The 27,274-nt window shown below is 46.0% G+C and overlaps 1 protein-coding gene across 2 annotated transcripts; it reads left to right on the forward strand.

Annotated features, from left to right (window-relative positions):
• Positions 1–1,145: 1,145 nt before the first annotated feature.
• On the forward strand, positions 1,146–9,270 carry NDUFS5 (NADH:ubiquinone oxidoreductase subunit S5). 2 transcript variants are annotated; one of them, XM_031667133.1, is made up of 3 exons: positions 1,146–1,447; positions 3,568–3,785; positions 9,034–9,270. In XM_031667133.1, exons 2-3 carry the CDS (start codon positions 3,570–3,572, stop codon positions 9,136–9,138), a joined length of 321 nt encoding a protein of 106 aa, XP_031522993.1. In that variant the 5' UTR covers positions 1,146–1,447; positions 3,568–3,569; the 3' UTR covers positions 9,139–9,270. The 2 variants fall into 2 exon arrangements, with proteins under 2 accessions (XP_031522993.1, XP_031522991.1); XM_031667131.1 differs by having other exon boundaries at positions 1,146–1,430.
• The last annotated feature ends 18,004 nt before the right edge of the window (positions 9,271–27,274 follow it).

Below are 27,274 nucleotides of genomic sequence, written 5' to 3' on the forward strand. Positions count from 1 at the left end.
CTCAACAATAATAATTATATATACACATATATGTTCTAGTATTTTCCTCCCATACCTCCAATGTATAATATCTCATGCACCCTGTGGTCCACCCCCCAAAGACATATACACAGCACTTTAGAGTCTCTGATGTAGTCAAAGGGAGTCATTGGAGGTTCTGGAACAGATGACAGGCATGGGAGCAGCTGATTCACAAACTGAAAGCTGAGACATCAAAGAACTGCGACTGCCTTGGAATGTTTCCTGTGTGCTAGCCACTGCCTCAGTGCTTTATACATAAATCAGTTAATCCCTATAGCAGCCCTCCATTGTGAGTACCATAATTATCTTAACAGATGAGGAGACTGAGGCACAGTGAAGTTAAGAAACTTTCCTAGGGTCACATGAAATTGGTGGTGGGGGTCTACATTTTTTTTTTTTTGAGACGGAGTCTAGCTCTGTCACCAGGCTGGAGTGCAGTGGCGCGATCTCGGCTCACTGCAATCTCTGCCTCCCGGGTTCAAGTGATTCTCCTGCTTCAGCCTCCCAGTAGCTGGGATTACAGGCACTTGCTGCCACGCCCAGCTAAGTTTTGTATTTTTAGTGGAGACAGAGTTTCACCATATTGGCCAGGATGGTCTTGATCTCCGGAGCTCAAGGTCCACCTCGGCCTCTCAAAGTGCTGGGATTACAGGCCTGAGCCACTGCGACCGGCTGGGGGGCCTACATTTGACCCACGTGGTGGTTTGGGTTCATAGTCCATGTGCTTAACCACTAGTAGGCAGGCAGGGAGCCAGTGTTCTTTCTCTCCTGTGACTTTGGTGAAGTCTCTCACCAGTCAGTGTTGGCATGAGCATGCTAGGCACAGTGCAAGAAAGGAGCAAGAACTCACTAATGACTAGGCCTTTCCTGTGTCTCTATAATTGATGGGTTTGGTTTCTTTTCTTTCTCTCTCTCCCTCCTCTCTCTCTTCTTCTTCCTCTCTCTCTCTCTCTCGCTCTCGCTGTCTCCCCCTGAGATAAGGTCTTGTTGTGCTGCCAGGGCTGGAATGCAATGGAATGGTGTGATCATGGCTCACTACAGCCGTGATCTCCTGGGCTCAAGGGATCCTCCCACCTCAGCCTCCTGAGTAGCTGGAACCACAGGCATGCACCACCATGCCCGGTAATTTTTTATTTTTTGTAGGGAGTTTCGCCATGTTGCCCAGGCTGGTCTCGAACTCCTGGGCTAAAGCGATCTTCCTGCCTCAGCCTTCCAAGGTGCTGGGATTGCAGACGTCAGCCACCATACCAGGCCAAGGGGCTTGGTTTCTATGGTTTTCGGGAGAGACTGCTGAGGGAAGGTCAGCTTCCGGCGTCGCGCTGCAAACGTCGCGCTGAGGTCATCCTTTACGGCAGGCGTCCGCGTCGCAAGCTAGTCGTCCTGAAGCGGCGGCCAGAGAAGAGACAAAGGTACGAGCATCGGATCGGTAGGGGCTGTTTATATCCGCGCGTCAGTTTAGGTCAAGGACCTTCCTTCCGAGGTCTCTTTAACAGATTTCCTCTTGACTTGCTGTGTGTCCCCTTCTCCCAGACCCGAACTCAGGGCGTGTGCCCTGCCCTCCCAGGCCACTTCACCTCCACAGCTAATGGCACCGAAGCCTGGAGATTGCCGCTCTCTCCACTTTCTAGATTTGTTTAGGTTTTTGCCGGACTAATGTTTTGGTTTTCTGTTTCTTAACCTAAAGTCTACGATCCTTATCCCAGCTTTCTAGGCTCTGCGTGATTTCGGCCCCGTCAACCTCCTGAGCTCATTTCATTCTTTTTCCCGTCATGCACGCTGCGCTCCATTGTCCCCCAAACGTACCCAGCGCCTGCGGCTGTCTGTAACTCGGGCTCTTGCCCAGCTGGAACACTCTGCCCATTGATCTTCACTTGGCTAACTCGCAAGCCATCTTAAAGGCATTTTCAAGTCTCCGGGCAGAGTTGGTGCTTCCTCCTTCGAGCTCTTACCCACTCGTGTTCCTTGCAGTGTATTCCCAGTTCCGAGTGTGTGTGTCTCTGGTGCTTACGTTGGAGCTGCTTTCCCCCGCATCTGAGTGCCTGGAACGTAACTCCTCAGTAAATGATGACTGAGGGATGGGAAGGAACTTTAGAAGTTAAATTCACCTTTTTGTTGAGATGGAGTTTCGCTCTTATTGCCCAGGCTGGAGTGCAATGGCGCAATCTCGGTTCATGGCAACTTCCGCCTCCCGGATTCAAGCGATTCTCCTGCCTCAGCCTCCGTAGTAGCTGGGATTACAGGCATGCGCCCCCACGCCTGGCTAATTTTGTATTGTTTTTTAGTAGAGACGGGGTTTCGCCATGTTGGTCAGGCTGGTCTTGAACTCTCAACCTCAGGTGATCCGCCCGCCTCGGCCTCCCAGAGTGCTGAGATTACAGGTGTGAGCCACTGCGCCCGGCTAAATTCACCTTTCCATCTACCATGAGTACACATTTATATTGATATTTGTGAGTCTGCGCACGCGCTTCGTTTCAGTCAACTTAGGCAGTGAGGCTTTTTTTTTTTTTTTTTTTTGGGAATACTGTTTTTTTTTACATTTAACATTATTATGTATTTGCATATAAATTTTTTTTCCCCTAATATCTGTTATATTCTACAAAGTAAGTCTTAACCCATTTCTTTCACTCTGGGTTTTGTTTTGTTTTGTTTTGTTTTGTTTTTGAGACAGGATCTCGCTTTGTTGCCCAGGATGGAGTGCAGTGTCCAGGTCATAGCTCACTGAAGCCTTGAACTCCTGGCCTCAATCTCCTGCCTCAGCCTTAGGAGTAGCTGGGACTACAGGTGCCCACCACCACGCCTGGTTAATTTTTGTATTTTTAGTAGAGATGGGGTTTCACCATATTGGCCAGGCTGGTCTTGAACTCCTGACCTTAGGTGATTCACCCACCTTGGCCTCCCAGAGTGCTGGGATTATAGGCGTGAGCCACCGCGCCTGGCCCACAAGTGGCTAATTAAAAAAAAGTTTTTTAGGCCCGGCGCAGTGGCTCACACCTGTAATCCCAGCACTTTGGGAGGCCAAAGCGGGCTGATCACCTGAGGTCAGGAGTTTGAGACCGACCAGCCTCGCCAACATACTGAAACCCCGTCTCTACTAAAAGTACAAAAATTAGCCGAGTGTGGTGGCGCGCACCTGTAGTCCCAGCTACTTGGGAGGCTGAGGCAGGAGAATCACTTGAACCCAGAAGGTGGAGGTTGCAGTGAGCCGAGATCTCGCCATGCACTGCAGCCTGGGTGACAGACGGAGACTCCATCTCACATGATGGGTGAGCCACTGCTCCTGACCTAGAAAGGATTTCTATGCATTGTTCTTTAGTTATAATTATCTTTTCCTTGAGTTTTGAAAAAGCACAAAAACTGCTTATCTGCCATAAACTGGAAGAAGCTATTTAATGAAAAAGTTTGGTGAGAAGAAATCAGGAGAATAATATCAAACAGTGTTCTAGAGGGCTACTTATCATGATTATCTAATTTTTTCTTAGAAATTTCTTAGTTGATTGCCTTCTTGTGGGATGTTATTTACTTATTTTTTTAAGTCTTCCATTACAGCCATGCCTTTCTTGGACATCCAGAAAAGGTTCGGCCTTAACATAGATCGATGGTGGACAATCCAGAGTGCTGAACAGCCCTACAAGATTGCTCCTCGATGCCGTGCTTTTGAAAAAGAATGGATAGAATGTGCACATGGAATTGGTGCTACCCGGGCAGAGAAAGAGTGCAAGATAGAATATGATGATTTTATAGAGTGTTTGCTTCGGCAGAAAACGGTAAGGAAGTGATGGAGGTGGAAGCTGAATTACTTTCTTGTTCCTTTGGGATTTTTTTTTTTTTTAAAGACGAAGTCTTGCTTTTGTCCCCTAGGCTGGTGTGCGATGGTGCGACCTCAGCTCACTGCAGCCTCTGCCTCCCAGGTTCAGGCGATTCTCCTGCCTCAGCCTCCCGAGTAGCTGGGATTATAGCTACTCGGCTGCCACCACGCCCGGCTAATTTTTGTATTTTTAGTAGAGATGGGGTTTCACCATGCTGACCAGGCTTGTCTTGAATTCCTGACCTCAGGTGATCATCCCGCCTCGGCCTCCCAAAGTACTGGGATCATAGGCGTGAGCCACCATGCCCGGCCTCCTTTGGGATTACTCTTAAGTGTTTTTAGTGGGTCATAGGGCAGTGGCTTGCCAAATGTGAATTGGCAAAGCTTTTCTGGTGAAATACCTTTCCTACTTTGGTACCATGATGAGGAAATTAAATACCTTCAGATATGAGGATGGCCCACTGTTCCTCAGCATTCTTTCTCTTCTCCCAAATTTTCCTTAGTATTTTACCCTGCTCTAGCCACTAGGTTAGAAATTGCATGTGTGTGTATACCCATTTTTTCAGTTGGCTGTGAAGCAGAGAATATCAACTAGCTTTGAATGTTGACCCCTGAAATCTTTGGGTGAAAATATTTCAAATTCATTGAATCCAAAAGAGGTTTAACCTTGCAAATCCATTACATTCAAAATCTCTGGATTCATTCCACTCTGAAGAAGATGGAGGTGTTAATGAGATTGCTGTACATGAGTCTGAACAATGAATGCAGTGGAAAAAGGATGTTAACAGCTTAGTGTTCCCCTCCTCAAAAGTTGAATGAGTTGGCCAGGCACCGTGGCTCAAGCCTGTAATCCCACCACTTTGGGAGGCCAAGGCTGGTGAATCACGAGGTCAGGAGTTTGAGACCAACCTGGTCAATATGGTGAAACCCTGTCTCTACTGAAAATACAAAAATTAGCTGGGCATGGTGGCACGCGCCTCTAGTCCCAGCTACTCGGGAGGCTGAGGCAGGAGAATTGCTTGAACCTGGGAGGTGGAGGTTGCAGTGAACCGAGGTCATGCTACTGCACTCCAGCCTGGGCGACAGAGCAAGACTCTGTCTCAAAAAAAAAAGTGGCTCATGCCTGTAATCCCAACACTTTGGGAGGCCAAGGCGGGCAGATCACCTGAGATCAGGAGTTCAAGACCAGCCTGGCCAACAAGGTGAAACCTCGTCCCTACTAAAAATACAAAAATTACCCAGGCATGGTGACAGGCGCATGTAATCTCAGCTACTCAGGAGGGTGAGGCAAGAGAATTGCCTGAAACCAAGAGGCAGAGGTTGCGGTGAGCTGAGATCACGCCACTACACTCCAGTCTGGGCAACAGAGCGGGACTCCATCTCAAAAAAAAAAAAAAAAAAAGATGGCCGGGCACAGTAGCTCAGGCCTGTAATCCCAGCACTTTGGGAAGTCGGAAGTTGAGGCAGGTGGATCATGAGGTCAAGAGTTCGAGACCAGCCTGAGCAACATGGTGAAACACCATCTCTACTAAAAGTACAAAAAAATTAGCCGGGCATGGTGGCTGGCGCCTATAGTCCCAGCTACTCGAGAGGCTGAGGCAGGAGAATGGCATGAACCCAGGAGGTGGAGCTTGCAGTGAGATCGCGCCACTGCACTCCAGCCTGGGCGACAGAGCAAGACTCCATCTCAAGAAAAAGAAAAGGGAAAAATAAAAAGATTTTTATGAATTGATACCAACAGGAGGCATTGTAGTAAGGTAGAAAAAACATTGTATTGGGAGTTAGGAGAGTCAGCTTCTGATGCTGGTTCTGCCACCACTCATTTATTGTTGGTTGGTTATTTTTAATTTATATCTTGAGACAGCGTCTCACTCCCATCGCCCAGGCTGGAATGCAGTTACATGTTCACGGCTCACTGCAGCCTCAACTTGGGCTCAGGTGATTCTTGCACTTCAGCCTCCCACGTAGCTGGGACTACAGGAGTGCACCACCACGCCCAGCTAATTTTTTGTATTTTAGTAGAGACAAGGTTTCACTATGTTGCCCAGACTGATCTTGAACTTCTGAGCTCAAGTGATCTCCCTGCCTTGACCTCCCAACGTGCTGGGATTACAGGTGTGAGACACTGCACCTGGCCCTAATTTTGATTTTATGTATATAAAATAGAAATGGGATCTCCCTGTGTTGCCTAGGCTGGTCTTAAACTCCTGGGCTCAAGCGATCCCACATTGGCCTCCCAAAGTGCTGGGATTACAGGTGTGAGCCACCACACCCATCCTGTTAGTGGTGTTTTTGAGACAGGGTCTTGTTCTGTCACCCAGGCTGGAGAGCAGTAGCGTGATCATAGCTTACTGCACTCTCGAGCTCCTAGGCTCAAGTCATCCTCCTGCCTCAGCCTGAAAATGGGGTCACCTTAAGTGAATAGATACCTCCCCGTAAGTGAAGAAGCTCGTGAGTCAGAGAATTAGAATCAAGTCCTATTGTAAGTTCTTAGCATATTATAATGCATTTATTTCTCGCAATAATTCTATGAAATGAGTTAGTATTAGTTTCCCCATTACACAGTTAAAAATTTAATTTTGGGAGGCTAAGGTGGATGGATTACCTGAGGTCAGGAGTTCAAGACCAGCCTGACTAACATGGTGAAACCCCCTCTCTACTAAAAATGCAAAAAATTAGCTAAGTATGGTGAGGGGGTGCCTGTCATCCCAGCTACTCAGGAGGCTGAGACAGAAGAATCACTTGAACCCGAGAGGCGGAGGTTGCACTGAGCTGAGATCACGCCACTGCACTCCATCCAGCCTGGGCAACAAGAGCGAAACTCAGTCTCAAAAAAAACAAACAGATGAACAAACAAAATTTAAGGCAAGGAAAAGTTAAGGACATTGCCTGAACTTACATAGCTAGTAAATGGTGGAGCTGGGATTTTATCCTGGCAAGGCTGGCTTCAAAACCTATCCTTTTATCCAGAGTTACTGCTTTTAGCTCAGAGGAAGATTTTAGGTTATGGTGGAATGCTATCGCTAGTTCAAACCATGACTCGTCTTGTGTTGGGAGACTCTAAGATAAATGGTAAGAAAGTAGTCTTTTAAAATGTTTAATGTTTGTATCAGGGTTTTTTTCTACTGAAGTTATAGCAACACTACTTCTTTAAGGTTAATGAGATGTTTAACTGAATATACGAATTTTTCATATCTTTGTGAAAAGTTAGTCATTTGTTGGCCGGGCGGCTCAAGCCTGTAATCCCAGCACTTTGGGAGGCCGAGACGCTGATCACGAGGTCAGAGATCGAGACCATCCTGGCTAACACACAGTGAAACCCCGCTCTCTACTAAAAATACAAAACTTAGCCGGCGCAGGTGGCGGCTTCTGTAGTCCCAGCTACTCGGGAGGCTGAGGCAGGAGTATAAACCCGAGGCGTGAGCTTGCAGAGCTGAGATCCGCCACTGCACTCCAGCCCAGATAGAGCGAGACTCCGCCTCAAAAAAAAAAAAAAAAAAAAAAAGAAAAGTTAGTCATTTGTTAAAAAATTTATGTCAGGAACTAGTCTAGGCACTAGGAATACAGTAAGCAAAACAGCAAAAAACTCTCTGACTCGGTGGAACTTATGCTACAGTGGAAGGAAGGGCAGAAAAATAACAAGTAAAAATACAGGTAATAAGAAGTACTATGAGGAGAATAAACAGGAGAAGGATAGAAAGTGCTAGGGGCAGGAACTAGGTGGATGCTACTTTAAATAGGGTAGTCAGAGAAGAGCTCAGCAAAAGAAGACCAGAGAATTAAAGAAAGCGAGCCACATGGATATGAGGGAAGAATGTTCCATGCAGAGAAAACAGCAAGTGCAAAGGTCCCTGAGCCGACTGGAGGGAGCTAGGGGAAAATTAAGAGATGAAGTCGCTGCAGGAGGCCTTGTAAGCCATGGTAAGGATTCATCTTTTTGTCTCACTAACATAGAAAGCCATTGGAGGGTTTTGAGCAGAGGAATAGTGCGATCAGAATTAGTAAATTTTCTATGTCACAGAACCCAGGGACCAGTTCATTGTTGTGGCTTTGGTGTAACATAGCTTTGATTTGTTGAGAAGCAACCAATGCCCTATCTGAGTAGAAGAGACAGAATTCAGGACTCAGCGGTGACTAGTGGATGAGTAAGAATCAGGCCTTTACTTCCATATGGAGAAAAGAGACCTCATATTGGCTATTTCTGCTTCATTCATACCCATTGCGTAGTCACCAGCAGCAGTGCCACTTCCGCATAGAATATGTAAGTGCTGAGGTTGTCTTAACTTTTATTTATTTATTTTATTTTATTTTTTTATTTTTTGTGTGTGATAGAGTCTCGCTCTGTCGCCCAGGCTGGAGTGCAATACCGTGATCTTGACTCACTACAACCTCCACCTCCCAGGTTCAAGTGATTTTCCTGCCTCAGCCTCCCAAGTAGCTGGAACCACAGGCGCGCGCCACCATGACTGGCTAATTTTTGTATTTTTAGTAGAGACGGGAGTTCACCATATTGGCCAGGCTGGTCTCGAACTCCTGAGCTCGTGATCTGCCCGCCTCGGCCTCCCAAAGTGCTGGAGATTACAGGCATGAGCCACCACGCCCAGCCCAGCTTTTATTGATTTATTTACTTATTGAGACAAAATCTCGCTCTGTCACCCAGGTTGGAGTGCAGCAGTGCAATCTTGGCTCACTGCAACCTCAACCTCCCAAGTTCAAGTGATTCTCCTGCCTCAGCCTCCCCAGTAGCTGGGATTACAGATGTGCACTACGATCCCCGGCTAATTTTTGTATTTTTAGTAGAGACAGGGTTTCACAATGTTGGCCAGTCTGGTCTCAAACTCCTGACCTCAGTTATCCACCTGCCTCAGTCTCCCAAAGTGCTGGGATTAACTTTTAATATTTTAAAAGATTTTAGTGTACACAAATATGCCTCTTAAAGGTTTTTGCAAATATCTGTATTGCTATATATATTAAGAACATTTTAGTTGTTAGTTTTCAGAGAGGTTATATATACTAAAAATTTGTTTGAAAGCTTGGGAAGTGATTTCATGTTAATTCTTTGAAGGCAGACTTCATTTCAGAGGCCCTGTAAGATGAAAGGCCTTCTGTAGTTTAAAAATGAAACCAAAATTGATGTCAGTTTTTCCAGTTCTCACTTTATGGCACATATCTCCTCCCTCAGTTTAATTGCCGTTTTCCTTTGACAGATGAGACGTGTGAGTGCCATCAGGAGGCAGCGGGATAAGCTGATAAAGGAAGGGAAGTACACCCCTCCACCTCACCACATTGGCAAGGAGGAGCCTCGGCCCTGAGCAGAGCAGCTGGTGATGTCTGGAGGCTGATTTTCCCGTTTTCTGTTCTCCACTGGAAAGGTTGTTTACGGAAAACCTCCTCGTCAAAGTGTGTAAAAATAAAGGATTGCTCCATCCTATTTGTTCAAAATATTTTCTCCTGGATCATGCCTTTCTTTTCCTCCCGCCTCCTGTTCCCTCCCCTCCCCGCTCCCCTCTCCTCCCCTCCCTTCCCCCTCCTCTCCCTTCCTTCCATTCCTCCTTCCTTCCATTCCTTCCTTCCCTTCCTTCCTTCCTTCCTTCCATCCATTCCATTATCCCTTCCCTCCTTCCCTCCCTCCTTCCTTCTGTGTTGTTCATTCTTCTATTCTTCCTCCATCCTCTTCCATTCCATTCCTTCATTCCAGATCCATCCACCATCCACCAATGTTCCATGTTTTTGGTGGGGATGGGTTTTCACCATCGTTGACCAGGGCTGGTCCTTGAGACTCCTGAATCCGTTGGAATCTGCCCCACTATTGGCCTCCCCAAGTGCTGGGATACAGGCGTGAGCCACCATGCCCAGCTTATTTTGTTCTTTAATATTTATTTTTTTGAGACAGGGTGTCACCAAGACCTAAGTGCAGTGACATGATGACGGCTCACTGCAGCCTCGACTTCCTGGGCTCCAACGATTCTACCAACTCAGCCTCCCAAGTTTCTGGGACCACAGGTGTACACTGCTATGCCTGGCTAATTTTTGTAGTTTTTGTAGAGACAGGGTATTGCCATGTTGTCCCGGCTGGTCTCAAACTGCTGTGCTCAAGCGATCCACCCACCTTGGCCTCCTAAAGCGCTGGGATTTCAGGCATGAGCCATAGTTAACATGTTTAGAAGCTTGTGATTTTTGTTTTTTGTTTTTGAGACAGAGTCTCTGTTGCCCAGGCTGGAGTGCAGTAGCACCATCTCGGCTCACTGCAACCTCCACCTCCCAGGTAAAAGAGATTCTCTTGCCTCACTTCCTGAGTAGCTGGGATGACAGACATGTGCCACCACGCTCAACTAGTTTTTGTATTTTTAGTAGATATAGGGTTTCACCATATTGGATGTTGGCCAGGCTGGTCTTGAACTCGTGACCTGAAATGATCTTCCCGCCTCAGCCTCCCAAAGTGCTGGGATACCAGGCGTGAGCCACCGTGCCTGGCTAGAAATATGTTTTTAAAAGAAACAGACCAGGTGTGGTGGCTAACGCTTATAATCCCAGCACTTTGGGAGGCCAAGGAGGGTGGATCACTTGAGGTTAGGAGTTGTAGACCAGCTTAGGCAACATGATGAAACCCCATCTCTACTAAAAATACAAAAATTAGCTGTGTGTGGTAGTGGGTGCCTGTAATCTCAGCTACTAAGGAGGCTGAGACAGGAGAATTGCTTGAACCTGGAAGGCAGAGGTTGCAGCAATCCGAGATCATACCACTGCGCTCCAGCCTGGACAACAAGAGCAAAACTCCATCTCAAGAAGAAAAAAAGACCCAGATATAGAAAGTATGAAGCTGCCTGGACATGGCAGTTCATACCTGTAATCTCAGCACTTTGGGAGGCTGAAGCAGGTGGATCGCTTAAGCTCAGGAGTTTAAGACCAGCCTCGGCAATGTGGCAAAACCCCGTCTCTACAAAAATTATCTGGTGTGGTGGTGTGCATCTGTAGTCCCAGCTACTTGGGAGGCTGAGGTGGGAGGATTGCTTGAACCCAGGAGGCAGAGATTGCAGTCAGCTGAGATTGCACCACTGCACTCCAGCCTGGGCAACAGAGCCAGACCTTGTCTAAGAAAAAAAAATTATATGGGGTTATAAGGAACCTAGAATATGAAAAAACAATATTGAAAATGACGAGCATATTTAGAGGACTCAGTACTTTCCAATTATTTCAGAACTTACTACAAAGCAGTAATAATCGAGACAGTGTGGTGTTAGCATAAGGTTAGACATATAGATAGAATTGCAAGTTCAGAAATAAACACATCTATGGTCAATTGTTTTTTTTTAAATTACTTTAAAAAAAAATCACAATAGGCAAGCATTTGGTCAATTGTTTTTTGTTTGTTTGTTTGTTTGTTTTTTGAGATGGAGTCTCACTCTGTTGCCCTGGCTGGAGTAGTGCAATCTTGGTTCACTGTAACCTTTGCCTCCCAGATTCAAGTGATGATTCTCCTGCCTCAGCCTCCCTGTAGCTGGGATTATAGGTGCACGCCACCATGCCTGGCTAATTTTTGTATTTTTAGTAGAGATGGGGTTTCACCATGTTGGTCAGGTTGGTCTCAATCTCCTGACCTCAGCCTCCCAAAGTGTTGGGATTTACAGGCCTGAGCCACTGCACCCTGACCAGTCAATTGTTTTTTGACAAGAGTACCAAGACTACTGAATGGTCAACAAGTGGTGCTGGGATAATCAAATAGCCACATGCAAAATAATGAAGTTGGACCTCCTAGTTATACTGTATACAAGTTGAAAGGTCTTTTCCTAGACCCAGCCTAACATTGGATAAAATGAATTTTCCATAAACTCAAAGAGAATTGCCTGCCAGAACAAAAACCAACACTTTTCAGTAAAGTTATTAACAACAGAAGCCAGAGTCTACAACTTTTATTATTCACAATGTTTAGTATACAACAGACATGTATATTGTAAATGGGAAATGGGACATATAGTAAAGGAGAAAAGCAGTCAACAGAAACAGACCCCAAGATGACTCAGAAGTTGAATCAGCAGAGAAGGCCTTAAAAGTATCTATCAAAAATATGTTTGGGCTGTGCATGGTGGCTCACCTCTGTAATCCCAGCACTTGGGGAGGCCGAGGTGGGTGGATCACCTGAGGTCAGGAGTTCAAGACTAGCCTGGCCAACATGGTGAAACCCTGTCTCCACTAATAATACAAAAATTAGGTGTGGTGGCATGTGCCTGTAATCCCAGCTACTTGGAAGGCTGAGGCAGGAGAATCGCTTGAACCCAGGAGGTGGAGGTTGCAGTGAGCTGAGATTGCACCATTGCACTCCAGCCTGGGTAACAGACTGAAACTCTGTCTCAAAAAAAAAAAAAAAAAAAAAAAAAAGTTTGGCCAGGCACAGTGGCTTAAGCTTGTAATCCCAGCACTTTGGGTGGCCGAGGCGGGTGGATCACAAGGTCAGGATATCGAGACCATCGTGGCTAACATAGTGAAACCCCATATCTACTAAAAATACAAAAAGAAATTAGCCAGGCGTGGTGGCGGTCACCTGTAGTCGCAGCTACTTGGGAGGCTGAGGCAGGAGAATAGTGTGAACCCAGGAGGCGGAGCTTGCAGTGAGCTGAGATTGAGCCACTGCACTCCAGCCTGGGTGACAGACCGAGACTCTGTCTCAAAAAAAAAAAAAAAAAAGTTCAAAGACTTCATAGTCATAATGAGTGAACAGACAGGCAATCTTAGAAGAGAAACAAACAGCAAAAGACCTTAATGAAAATCTTATGAAGAACACCTGCAATATCTAAGATAAATAATTTACTAGCTAGGCTTAACAAATTAGAGGGGAGGCCAGGCACGGTGGCTTACGCCTGTAATCCCAGCAGCACTTTGGGAGCCTGAGGTGGGTGGACTGCCTGAGGTCAGGAGTTCGAGACCAGCCTGGCTAACATGGTGAACCCTCGTCTCTACTAAAAATACAAAAATTAGGTGGGTGTGCTGGCACATGCCTGTAGTCCCAGCTACTTGGGAGACTGAGGCAGGAGAACTGCTTGAACCTGGGAGGTGGAGGTTTCAGTGAGCCGAGATCACGCCACAGCACTCCAGCCTGGGACAGAGCAAGACTCCATCACACACAAGAAAAAAGAGGCAAAAGGTTCAGTGAAGTTGAAGGTAGGTCAAAGCATACAAAGAGGGATGGCCGAAAAAAAAAGGCCAATACAGGAAATCTCAAAATCAGGCTGCTTTAAAGAAGCCAAAACAAATATATATATATACAACCAGTATAGTGTGTATGCACAATAAGGTTTACACATACACACTATATGATTACATTCATATGAAATTGAAATTCAAGAACAGGCAAACTAATCTCTGAGGATAGAAAGTAAAGCAATAATTGCCTAAGGAGGGGATAGGGATTGAATGGGAGAAGACATGAGGAACTTTCTAGGGTGATGGAAGTGTTCTATATCTTGAATATAGTGGTGATTAAATGGATATACCCAATCATGGAATCTCATGAAAAATACCCTTTATTTTTTATTTTTTGAGACAGAGTTTCACTTTTGTTGCCCAGGCTGGAGGGCAATGGCGCCATCTGGGCTCACCACAACCTCCACCTCCTGGGTTCAAGCAATTCTCCTGCCTCACCCTCCCGTGTATCTGGGATTATAGGCATGCGCCACCACGCCTGGCTAATTTTGTAATTTTAGTAGAGACGGGGTTTCTCCATGTTGATCAGGGTGGTCTTGAACTCCCAACCTCAGGTGATCCGCCCGCCTCGGCCTCCCAAAGTGTTGGGGATACAGGCGCGAGCCGCTGCGCCTGGCCCTCCAAAGAGGATTTTAGAAGAGAGGAAACCGGTGAAAGGGATTCTTTAAGCCTGTTTATGAAGTCCTAGGTAGACCCCTGACTGACCCATACATCAAACTGAATAGAATTAACAACAACAACAAACTCAGCAACTAGAATATATAAAACTAGAAGTAGAAAATTTTAAAGTGGGCTGGGTGCAATGGCTCACGCCTGTAATCCTAGCACTTAGGGAGGCCAAGGCTTGAGCTCAGGAGTTCAAGACCAGCCTAGACAACGTAGTGAGACTATGTCTCTAATTTTTAAAAATAAATTAAAAATATATATATAGATACACATGCAGAAACTATTATGAAAGAGTCTATCTGAAATTGTTTAAAAGGAAAATATAACAACCAGAATTTTGTTTTGTTTTGTTTTGTTTTGAGACAGAGTTTTGCTCTTGTTGCTGAGGCCAGAGTGCAATGGCATGAACTTGGCTCACTCTAACCTTTGCCTCCCAGATTCAAGCGATTCTCCTGCCTCAGCCTTCTGAGTAGCTGGGATTACAGGCGCCTGCCACTGCACTCAGCTAATTTTTTTATATTTTTAGTAGGGACAGGCTTTCACCAGGTTGGCCAGGCTGGTCTTGAACTCCTGAGCTCAGGTGATCGACCTGCCTCGGCGTCTCAACGTGCTGGAATTACAGACGTGAGCCACGGTGCCTGGCTCAGAATTTTTTTTTTTTTTGAGGCCAAGTCCCCTTCTGTCGCCCAGGCTGGAGTGCAGTGGCATGATCTTGGCTCACTACAACCTCCACCTCCCGAGTTCAAGCAATTCTCCTGTCTCAGCTTCCCAAGTAGCTGGGACTACAGGTGCCCACCACCACGCCTGGTTAATTTTTGTATTTTTAGTAGAGACGGGGTTTCACCATATTGGTCAGGCTGGTCTTGAACTCCTGACCTAAGGTGATCCACCCGCCTTGGCCTCCCAAAGCGCTGGGACTATAGGTGTGAGCCACCACACCCAGCCTCAGAATTTTTTTTGAAAAATGGATGGGCTCAGCCAGGTGCAGTGGCTCACGCCTGTAATCCCAGCACTTTGGAAGGCTGAGGCGGGCGGATTGCCTGAGGTTAGGAGTTTGAGACCAGTCTGGCCAACATGGTGAAACCCCATCTCTACTAAAAATATTTAAAAAAATTAGCCAGGTGTGGTGGCACACGCCTGTAATCCCAGTTACTCAAGAGGCTGAGGCAGGGGAATTGCTTGAACTAGGGAGGTGGAGGTTGCAGTGAGCCGAGATTGCACCACTGCACTCCAGCCTGTGTGACAGAGCGAGACTCTGTCTCAAAAAAAAAAAAAAAGAAAGAAAATGGGTGAGCTCAGTAGCAGAGTGAAAATGACAGAGAAAAGAATCAGCGAGGCCAGGCATGGTGGCTCACACCTGTAATCCCAGCACTTTAGGAGGCAGACACGGGCAGATCATGAGCTCAAGAGTTCAAGATCATCCTGGTCAACATGGTGAAACCCCTTCTTTACTGAAAATACAAAAATTAGTTGGGGTGATGCACGCCTGTAATTCCAGCTACTTGGGAGGCTGAGGCAGGAAAATCACTTGAACTCAGGAAGTGGAGTTTTCTGTGAGCCAGGATCGTGCCACTGCACTCCAGCCTGGTGACAGAGCAAGACTCCGTCTCAAAAAAAGAATCAGTGAACTTGTTGAAGATAGCATAGTTCTAAAAGAAAATGCAAAAGAATATGCAAAGATATATTAGGACACAGAAATCACTAACCATTAAGAAAAACTGATAATTTGGATTTTGTCAAAATTAAAATGTTTCTTCATCTGGCCAGCCACAGTGGCTCACCCCTGTAATCCCAATACTTTGGGAGGCCAAGGCAGGACGGATCACTTGAGGCCAGGAGTTGGAAACAGCCTGGCCAACACGGCGAAACCCCATCTCTACCAAAAATACAAAAAACTTAGGCAGGGTGATGCACATCTGTAATCCCAGCTACTCAGAGTCAGGCACAAGAATCACTTGAACTCAGGAGGCAGAGGTTGCATTGTGCTGAGATTGTGCCACTGCACTCCAGCCTGGGGGACAGAGTAAAGCTGTCTCAAAAAAACAAAACAAACCTTTTGTTCATCAAAGGACACTATGAAGAAAATGAATACGCAAGCCAAAATTAAGAGAAATGTTCAATATACATATATCTGACGAAAGTCTTGTGTCTAAAGTACGTCTGTGTGTTTACACCAGTATATATTACTCATATCTGCAAATCTGTAACTAAAAGGCTCACAATACAGTTGTTGTTTTGTATTTTTTTTTTTTTTTAATATGACGGAGTTTTGCTCTTATTGCCCAGGCTAGAGTGCTGGAGTGTAATAGTGTGATCTCAGCTCATTGTAACCTCCGCTTCCCAGGTTGAAGCGAGTCTCCTGCCTCAGCCATCGAGTAGCTGGGATTACAGGCATGTGCCACCACGCCCAGCTAGTTTTGTATTTTTTTTTAATAGAGATGGAGTTTCTCCATGTTGGTCAGGCTGGTCTCGAACTCCCGACCTTAGGTGATCCACCTGCCTCGGCCTCCCAAAGTGCTGGAATTACAGGTATGAACCACTATACCCAGCCAATACAACTTTTTAAAAATGACAAAATACTTGAACAGATATTTTCCTAAAAGAAGATATACAAATTGTTAATAAGCACATAAAAAGATAATATCATTAGTAATCTGGAAAATGCAAATTACAACCATGCTGAGATACCACCTCACATCCACTGGAATGTCCAAAATTTTTGAAAATCTGACATCGCCAAATGTTGCTGAAGATGTAGTGTCTGGAACTCTCTTACATTGCCAATAGGAATATAACATGATACAGTCACTTTGGAAAACTGTTGGCCTGTTTCTTATAAAGTTTAGTATACACTTACCACATGACTAAGAACCTTCATTCCTAGATATTTTCTCAAGATAAATGAAAATGTATGTTTAAATAGAGACTTGTACATGAATATTCATAGCAGCTTATAATAGCAATAATAATTATTGTTGTTACTTTTTGAGATGGAACCTTGCTCTGTCACACAGGCTGGAGTATGGTGGTACAATCTTGGCTCACTGCAACCTCCACCTCCTGGTTCAAGCGATTCTCCTGCCTCAGCCTCCCAAGTACCTGGGATTACAGGCACACGCCACCATACCCAGCTAATTTTCATATTTTTAGTAAAGTCGAGATTTTGCCCTGTTGGCCAGGCTGGTCTTGAACTCCTGACCTCAAATGATCTGCCCGCCTCGGCCTTCCAAAGTGTTGGTATTACAGACATGAGCCACTGCACCCAGCCCCGAAGTTTCTTATTTAATTGACAAAATCGTATATATTTATCATGTACAACACGCGGTTTTGAAATATGTATACATTGTAGAATGGCTAAGTCAAGCGAATTAATATATGCATTACTCCATATACTTTCATTTTTGTGGTGATAACACAAAATCTTAGTAATTTTTAAGAATACAATACACTGGCCGGGTGCGGTGGCTCATGCCTGTAATCCCAGCACTTTGGGAGACCGAGGAGGGTGGATCACTTGAGGTCAGGAGTTTGAGACCAGCCTGGCCAACATGGTGAAACCCCGTCTCTACTAAAAATATAAAAATTAGCCGGGCATGGTGGCACACACCTGTAATCCCAGCTACTCAGGAGGCTGAGGCAAGAGAATTACTTGAACCTGGGAGGCGGAGGTTGCAGTGAGCTGAGGTTGCACCACTGCACTCCAGCCTGGGTGACAGAGTGAGACTCCATCTCAAAAAAAAAAAAAAAAATGTAATACATTAATACATTGTTATTAATTATAGTCACCATGTTGTACAACAGTTCTCTTGAACATATTCCTTCAGTCTAATTGAAATTTTGTATCTTTGGACCAACATCTCTCCATCTACCCTCCTCAGGAGATAGAAATTCCTTATCCACAAGGATGGAGACAATGTTGGTCAACCTACTTTCATTTACCTAACACTACTTTTATTCTTGGTGTGACATCTGGCATGAAACCAAGGACAAGACACTCAGTTGAGCTTTGTGAAAGAGTGACAGATGATGGATAGAGTCATAGGCCCGCCTCTTACGGAGCTGAGAAATGAAATCTGGATACAGATAATTAGTTTGTGGAAGAAAGTACTCACTCATTTCCATGAAGGAAGCACAAGTCCTGGGTAGGCCCAGAGAAGGGAAAAAGCCTTTTTGGGCGTGAGAGTGAATGTTGAGGGTTGGAGACAGAAATGGTCTGGAGGCTTTGTAGCATTCATGTTGTGCCCTAAAGGACAGATAACATTTGGATATGAGAAGCTGTAGTGAGCCATGACTGCACCACTGCACTCCAGTCTGGGTGACAGGTTGAGACACTGTCTCAAAAAAAAAAAAAGAAGAAGAAGAAGAAGATTTGGACATGAAGAGATGAAGAGATGCCAGGCATTACATACAGAGAATACAGCATGAGCAAAAGCATGGGTTTTTTTGTTTGGTTGGTTTTTGGTTTTTTTGAGATGGAGTTTTTTGCTCATTTTGCCCAGGCTGGAGTGCAGTGGCACAATCTCGGCTCACTGCAGCCTCTACCTCCTGGGTTCAAGCAATTCTCCTGCATCAGCCTCTCAAGTAGCTGGGATTACAGGTGCACACCTGCATGCCTGACTAATTTTTGTATTTTTAGGAGAGATGGGGTTTCACCATGTTGGTCAGGCTGGTCTCAAACTCCTGACCTCAGGTGATCGTCCTGCCTCGGCATCCCAAAGTGCTGGGATTACAGGTGTGAGGCACTGTGCCTGGCCAGCATGGAGGTATTTGAGAGCAATGGTGATCAGAACCATTTGGTTCAAGCAGCGGTTTTCAAACAGAAGTGGAGAAGGAATTATTAGCAGATCCCTGACATCCTCTTCAATCAGAGTTCCTCCACTGTGAACTGCTTTACATGTCAGCATTATGGATTTTGGTGCAACACCCCGAACCCCCCAACAAGAAGAAAAAGGAAGAAGAAGAGGAAGGAAGAAGAGAAAGACAAAGAAGAAGAAGGAGGAGGAGGCAGGAGGAGTAGCAGGGAGGAAGAAGGAGGAGGAAGATAAAAAGAAGGAGGAGGAAGAAAAAGAAGAAAGGAAGAAGGAGGAAGGAAGAAGAAAGAAGAAGAATTGGGAGGCTGAGTTGGGCAGATCACAAGGTCAGGAGTTCGAGACCAGCCTAGCCAACATGGTAAAACCCCATCACTTCTAAAAACACAAAAATTAGTTGGGCATGTTGGCACATGCCTATAATCCCAGCTACTTGGGAGGCTGAGGCAGGAGAATTGCTTGAACCCGCGAGGTGAAAGTTGCAGTGAGCCGAGATCTTGCCACTGGGCAACAAGAGCAAGACTCTGTCTTGAAAAAAGAAAAAGGAAAGAAAGGAGGAGGAGAAAGAAGAAGTTTTTATTGTTATTTTTTGAGATGGAGTCTTGCTGTGTTGCCCAGGCTGGAGTACAGTGGCACACTCTTGACTCCCTGCCACCTCTGCCTCCTGGGTTCAAAGGAGAAGGAGGAAGAAAAAGAAAGAAGGAGAAAGACTGGGTGAAGTAGCTCATGCCTGTAATCCCAGCACTTTGGGAGGCCTAGGCGGGTGGATCACAAGGTAAGGAGTTTGAGATCAGCCGGGCCAACATGGTGAAACCCTGCCTCTACTAAAGTACAAAAATTAGCCGGGCGTGGTCTGAGGCAGGAGAATCGCTTTAACCCAGGAGGAGGAGGTTGCAGTGAGTCGAGATGGCACCACTGCACTCCAGCCTGGGTGACAGAGTGAGACTTTGTCTCAAAAAAAAAAAAAAAGGGAAGAAAAGGAGGAGGAGGAGAAGAAGCAGGAGGAGGAGGAGAGGGAGGCGGAGAAGAAAGGAGGAGGAGGAGGAGGAGAAGGAGAAAGAAGAAGAAGAAGGAGAAGGAGACGGAGAAGGAAGGAAGGAAAGAAGGAAGGAAGGAAGGAAAGAAAGAAGGAAAGAAAGAAAAAGAAAGAAAGAAGGAAAGAAAGAGAAAGAAAGCAAGAAAAAGAAAGAAAGAAGAAGGAGGAGGAGGAGAAGGATAAGGAGGAGGAGAAGGATAAGGGGGAGGAGAAGGATAAGGGGGAGGAGGGAGAATGGAGAAGGAGGAGAAAAGTAGTTGAGGTTCAAACACCAAGAGGGAGCAAAGATTGAAAAAGATAAGATGAACCACGAAAGCAAGCACAGGAATTACTGACAGTACTGGGGAGCCTGTGTAGGTTTAGGATCTGAGCTTTTGGAAGATTGATTGGGTGGCCTTTGAGCCATCTGGTAAGTGGAAAGAACAAGAGAGGCTGGACCTGTGTTTTCAGGAAGCACATGTTGGCCCAGCAATCTCTGGCTTGTAGTGAGGAGGCACACAGCTGGCCGAGGACAGTGGTCGTGAAAATGCAAAGGAGGTAAAGTCCCTGCCCTCCTAGGGAGACTAGTCCTGATGTCCCTGCCTGGAGTCAGTCCAAATAGTGTCCTCTCCCTCCCCGCACTACCCAGCCCAGTCAGTTGGAGGACTTGCTCAACTCCAGTAGCCATTCAAGTCCCTGGAATTGGTGGCTGTCACTTGCAAACTATAGCAACTTGAGCAGAAATGGGCCAGGGTTACTTATCTTTAATCTGCATATCATTGGGAGGCACTTACCTGCTAGCTCTGGCTAAAAACTAGAGCAACCCTGACCTGCTGTAGCTCCTGCTGCCCGGACAACTCCTCCAATATGAAAGGGATGAGGGGAACTCAATGTTACAATGTCCTACTTGGAGCAGTAAGTTCAGTAGACAGATCACTTGACTCATTAACATCAAACATCCCAAAACCCAGTCTGGGTCAGTTTTGCCCAGAGTGGGGTTTGTAGAACATGGGTTCTCCTGGGATCCTATACCTAGCCCAGAATCAGTTCCAAAAGCCAGGCCATAGCAAATTGTCCTGCCAGCCAGACAGCAGAGAATCTGATGACAACAGGCAGAAGGAGCCGCTCCATAGCACCAAGCCCCGTTCCCCTGCCCCTGCTAGAAGTGGTTGGTGACAAGGACAGCAGTCATTACATTGCCCAGTGGTTTTCAAAGTCCTGGTCAGGATTCTGAATAAATGATGGGATTGAGCAGGAAAATCAAATCTATAGCATCATGAGCTGTCCTTGGGGGGATCCCAGCAGGAAGCGGATGGCATATTGGATTTGGTATGAATTGAAGAGTTTAATAAATTGACTATTTCTCAGGGAGGCCGAGGTGGGCGGATCACGAGGTCAGGAGATTGAGACCATCCTGGCTAACACAGTGAAACCCCGTCTCTACTAAAAATACAAAACGTTAGCCAGGCATGGTGGCATACACCTGTAGTCCCAGCTACTTGGGAGGCTGAGGCAGGAGAATGGCGTGAACACATGACGGGGAGCTTGCAGTGAGCCGAGATCACGCCACTGCACTCCAGCCTGGGCGACAGAGTGAGACTCCACCTCAGTCTCCCAAAATGCTGAAATTACAGGTGTGAGCCACCACGCCCAGCCTCTGAGTCGAAGTTTCTTTAATTGCAAAGTAGAGATCTTTCTTTTTTGTTTTTTGTTTGTTTGTTTTTTTCAGATGGAGTCTCGCTCTGTTGCCCAGGCTGCAGTGCAGTGGCTCGATCTCGGCTTACTGCAATCTCTGCCTCCCGGGTTCAAGCAATTCTCCTGCCTCAGCCTCCCGACTAGCTGGGACTACAGGTGTGTGCCACCATGCCTGGCTAATGTTTTGTATTTTTAGTAGAGACGGGATTTCACTGTGTTAGCCAGGATGGTCTCGATCTCCTGACCTCGTGATCTGCCCGCCTCGGCCTCCCAAAGTGCTGGGATTACAGGCGTGAGCCACCGTGCCTGGCCTGAGATCATTCTTACTTCACAGGATTTTCCTGATAGTTAAGTGAACACACACACACACACACACACACACAGCATTTAACACAAAATGCTTTGTACACAATAGATACTAGACAAAAGATAACCATGGCTACTGCTGCTGCTTTTTTCTCCTCCTCCTGCCTACTCTTCCCCCTCATCCTTTTCTCTATGGCCAAGCCCTCCTGAAGGATCTCTTTGAATTGGGTTACCTCCTAGTTTGACACCAGTGCTCTTTTCCTGTGGCATTGGAGGGCTAGGCACATGGCACTGTGGCCAAGGAGAAGGATGACGTTCCAGGCCAAACGCATCTGCAAATGTGTTGAGCTGGTGTCCTTGATAACAAATCAGATTGTTTTGTGTTTGGTCCCCCAGAGGCCTGAATACCTCAGGGAAGCCAAGGTTCCTGCAGGAAGCTCGTGCCTGCTGTCCACGCTGGGCTTCATTTTATCAAAATACAGCAAAAAGCTCATCATTTCTCAGCTCTGGTCAGAAGCATCGGTGGCTGTTCCTGGACACAGAACTGTGGACAAGGAGTGGTGAGGATTCAGGCAAGAGCAGATAGGCAGCTTCCCCTGGATGCTTCCCTCTCAGAAAGAAGCCAGAGTGCCCAGGATCAAAGAGGCTAGGAGGCTGATGAGGCCTTCTGTCCCTGAAAGCGGTCAGTGAACCCAAAGTTGAAAAGCCTGTGCTTTGAGAGTGGTTCTGCTGTGCTACTGATGCTGACAGTTTTAGAAACTGACATGGCAGAGCTGACCAGGCAGACTATATTTTTAGGACTCCGCTGGGGCCTATTGAAACGTCCACATTACTCGGATCACCAATCTGGCTGGAGCTACCAACACAGCATTCTTCGCTGTTTTAAAATACAGAGCTACCTCCCCTCGGGCCTTCACTTTGCAGCCACTGAGAATCCAAGGCTTCTGCTAAATTACATGTTTCCATGGGCCCACTGGCTCGCTCTGCAGGGCTCCCACAAGAATGGGCTGGGAGCATAACTGAGTAACTGAGTCATGATTAGGGGCTAATTGAGAGGAGAAATGAGCTAACTGTTTCCTAAGATAAGGGAGGGGAATTTTTTTTTAAACTGTAACTGCTCAGAACAGTAAGTGCTAAGGCAGAGTTTCTGTGCTGGGAGACAGAACGCTTCTGCAGTGATGTAGCAGAATCCTTAAAGGATCCTGCCAACGACTCTTTTTTTCTGGTGTCATATCCAATCTTTGCTGCGGCCAACACTTCCTGGAGATGAAACACAACTTCGATACAGAGATAGCAAGTTCAGACTCCTGCCGTCATGCAAGGATGAGTGATGTGGGCCTTTTGCAAGTGAGTATGAAGAGGTGGGGCCCACGGTAAATTCAGTGCAGTATAATCCATCTGCGGAGCAGTGGGCACCCAGCAACAGCCAACTGTTACCAAAACGGAGTGCAGGCCTAGCATGACTCATCTTCCAGCATTTCATGAGCAACCAGAAGTCTACATTTCTTTGAGAAAAAAAAAATTGTTTTGAGACAGGGTCTCACTCTGTTGACCCGCCTGGAGTGTGTAGCTTCAACCTCCCGGAGCTTGCGTGATTCTCCCACCTCAAGTCTCCCAAGTAGCTGAGACTGCAGGCGTGTGCCACCACGCTGGATAATTTTGTGTGTGTGTGTATGTGTTTTGTTTTTTTTTTTTTTGAGATGGAGTCTCGCTCTGTCACCAAAGCTGGAGTGCAGTGGCGCGATCTTGGTCACTGCAAGCTCCGCCTCCCAGGTTCATACCATTCTCCTGCCTCAGCCTCCCAAGTAGCTGGGACTACAGGCACCCGCCACCACGCCTGGCTAATTTTTTGTATTTTTTAGTAGAGACGGGGTTTCCCTGTGTTAGCCAGGATGGTCTCCATCTCCTGACCTGGTGATCCGCCCGCCTCAGCCTCCCAAAGTGCTGGGATTACAGGCATGAGCCACCACGCCCGCCCCATGCCAGTTGATATTTTTGTAGAGACAGGGCTTCGCCATGTTGTCCAGGCTGGTCTCCAACCCCTAGGATCCCCGCCTTGCCCTCCCAAAATGTGGAGATTACAGGTATGAGCCACTGTGCATGACCATTTTGAGGAATTTTTAAACACTGGCATTAATTTTTCAAAGTATGTGGAGCAACTTCTGCTTTTGAGAGATAGAGCAGATATTCTTTTCCCCAGTCCTCCTGCTAAGTACAGCCAAAAACCCCCAAAACATTCTATATTATACAAAATGAATATAAGAAGACTCTGAACAAGAAGAAAGCAGATTGGTTAGGGACCTGCAGACCCAAGGAATGACTGAGCAGTGACCTGCCTAAGTTTTCTTTTTGCCTCATATATGTCAGAATGGGTACTGGAGAAGCCAGCAACCCACAACTGCCAACGACTGCAGACAAAAGCCCCAAGAAAAGCTTGTTTTTTTTCTTTTTTTTTTCTTTTCTTTTTTTTTTTTTTTTTTTTTTTTGAGTGAGTGTCTCACTCTATTGCCCAGGCTGGAGTGCAGTGGTGCAATCATGGCTCACTGCAGCCTTGACCTCCCAGGCTCAAGCTGCTGAGACTACAGATCTGCGCCACCATGCCTGGCTAATCAAAACCAGGCTTTGATTTTTTTTTTTTTTTTTTTTTGAGACGGAGTTTCGCTCTTGTTGCCCAGGCTAGAGTGCAGTGGCGCGATCTCGGCTCACTGCAACCTCTGCCTCCCGGGCTCAAGCAGTTCTCCTGCCTCACCTCCTGAGTTGCTAGGATTATAGGCATGCACCATCACACCCAGCTATTTTTTGTATTTTTAGTAGTAGAGACAGGGTTTCACCATGTTGGTCAGGCTGGTCTCAAACTCCTGACCTCAGGTGATCTGCCTGCCTGACCTCTAACTGCTGGGATTACAGGCATGAGCTAGCCTTGACCTTTTTTTTTGTAGAGATGGGTGTCTCGCTGTTTCCCAGGCTGATCTCAAATTCCTGGGCTCAAGCAATCCTCTGGTCTCAGCCTCCCAAGTGCTGGAATTATAAGCATGAACCACGGTGTCCTGCAAGTCTGCTTTCTGTAGTCAAAGGACAAGAAAATAAACAGCCTAGAAAGACGAACAGCCTTGTTTTTTTATTTTTATCTTTCATTTGATTTGATTTTTTTTGAGACAGAGTCTCACTCTGTCGCCCAGGCTAGAGTGCAGTGGCATGATCTTGGCTCACTGCAACCTCTGCCTCCCAGGTTCAAGCAATTCTCCTGCCTGCCTCAGCCTCTCGTTCAGCCTCAGATGATCCGCCTGCCTCAGCCTCCCGAAGTGCTGGGATTACAGGCACGAGACACTGCGCCCAGCTGACAGACAACCTTTAGACCATAGCCCCTCTACTCCAGCCCCACCCTCATCCCCATCAACAAAGGCCAAGTGGAAAGCCTAGATCTCCACCCTTGCTGGGCTGTAATGAAGTACTCCTTCCCCTCCCCACCAGGGTGATTTAGAAGAGGCCTAGTTATCCACTCAGGCCTTTCATCCATAATCAAGGTCAGGCAGGAAAGGGGCAGGAAAAAAGAACAAAAAGAGCAAACACATAGAACAATACAATAGATTGTCTTTTTCCTCTTGAGTATTCTAAATTATGTTCAACAGTTGAAGCAAAAATTACACTTGTCTGGCCGGGCGTGGTGGCTCACACCTGTAATCCCAGCACTTTGGGAGGCCGAGGTGGGAGGATCACGAGGTCAGGAGATTGAGACCATCCTGGTGAACACTGAAACCCCATCTGTACTAAAAATACTAAAAATTAGCCGGGCGTGGTGGCAGGCGCCTGTAGTCCCAGCTACTTGGGAGGCTGAGGCAGGAGAACGGCATGAACCCGGGGGGCGGAGCTTTCAGTGAGCAGAGATCACGCCACCGCACTCCAGTCTGGGCAACAGAGCGAGACTCCGTCTCAAAAAAAAAAAAAAAAAAAAAATTATATGGCTGTCCATATATGTAGAGGAAATACTTAAGACAATTACATTATAAATAGCGAGAGTAAAGGGACACAGAAAAAGGTTTCTTTCTTTGTTTTTAACCTGGTAGAACTTTCCAGAGGTATAGAGGTAAAGTTTCTACATTTCACTCAAACTGGTAAAATGTCAACACCAGTACACTGTGATAAGTTACTGCATTCCAGCCTGGGCAACAGAGTGAGACCTTGCCTCAAAAAGGAAAAAAAAAAAAAAAAAAAGGAATACATACCAAACTTAAATGTGTATGTACCAAACAACAGACTTGAAACATAAGTGAACCTGGCCAGATGCGGTGGCTCATGCTTGTAATCACAGAACTTTGGGAGGCCAAGGCAGGTGGATCACCTGAGGTCAGGAGTTCGAGACCAGCCAGGCCAACATGGTGAAACCCCGTCTCTATCAAAAATACAAAAGTTAAGCTGGGCGCAGCAGCTTACGCCTGTAATCCCAGCACTATGGGAGGCCGAGGTGGGTGAATCATAAGGTCAAGAGATTGAGACCGTCCTGGCCAACATGGTGAAACCCCATCTCTACTAAAAAAATACAAAAATTAGCTGGGTATGGTGGTGCACAGCTGTAAACCCGGCACTCAGTAGGCTGAGGCAGGACAATCGCTTGAACCTAGGAGGCAGAGGTTGCAATGAGCCGAGATCATGCCATTGCACTCCAGCCTGGGCAATAAGAGCGAAACTCCATCTCAAAAAAAAAAAAAACCCCAAAAACCAAAACAAAAAAAGCTATTAGACAGAAAGTCAACAAGTTCGGGAGGGTGGCTCACACCTGTAATAGGATATAGAATTTAACACTACCATTAGCCAACAGGATGTAATCAGCATTTATAGTACATCAACAACAACAAAATATACATTCTTTTTAAGCACCCATGAAACATATCAAGATCAACCATATCTTGGGTTATAAGACAAACCTCAACAAATTTAAAATAATTGAAATCATACAGAGTGTATGACCAAAATGGACTCAAACTGAGAATTGATAACACAAAGACAATCTCCAGGAAGATCTTCAAACACTTGAAAACTAAATAATCTATGAATCAAAGAGCAAGCCTCAAGAGAAATAAAAAATACATTAACCTGAATGAAAATGAAAATACAATGTATCAAACTTTGTAAGATACAGCTAAATCACAACTAAGAAAGAAATTAATAGCACTAAATGCTCACATTAGAAAAGAGGAAAAAAATCTCAAATCAATAATATAAGCTTCCATCTCAGGAAATTAGAAAAGAATAAAATAACGCCAGGCATGGTGGCTCATGCCTGTAATCCCAGCACTTTGGGAGGCCAAGGCGGTTGGATCACCTGAGGTCAGGAGTTCGAGACCAGCCTGACCAACATGGAGAAACCCTGTCTCTACTAAAAATACAAAATTAGCCAGGTGTGGTGGCACATGCCTGTAATCTCAGCTACTAGGGAGGCTGAGGCAGGAGATTCTCTTGAACCTGGGAGGTGGAAGTTGTGGTGAGCCAAGATCGTGCCATTGCACTCCAGCCTGGGCAATAAGAGCAAAACTCCGTCTCAAAAAAAAGAAAAGAAAAGAAAAGAAAAGAATAAAATAAACCCTAAACAAACAGAAGGAAGGAAAAGAAGAGAAATCCATATAATTGAAAACAGAAAAACAGTAGAGAATACCAACAAAACAGAAAACTGGTTCTTTGAAAAAAATCAGTAAAATTGACAAATCTTATATTTTCTTTTAATCGAGACAGGCTCTTGCTCTGTTATCTAGGCTAGAGTGCGAT

Source organism: Papio anubis, chromosome 1 (genome assembly GCF_008728515.1).
Source record: "Papio anubis isolate 15944 chromosome 1, Panubis1.0, whole genome shotgun sequence".
Lineage (NCBI taxonomy): Eukaryota > Metazoa > Chordata > Mammalia > Primates > Cercopithecidae > Papio > Papio anubis.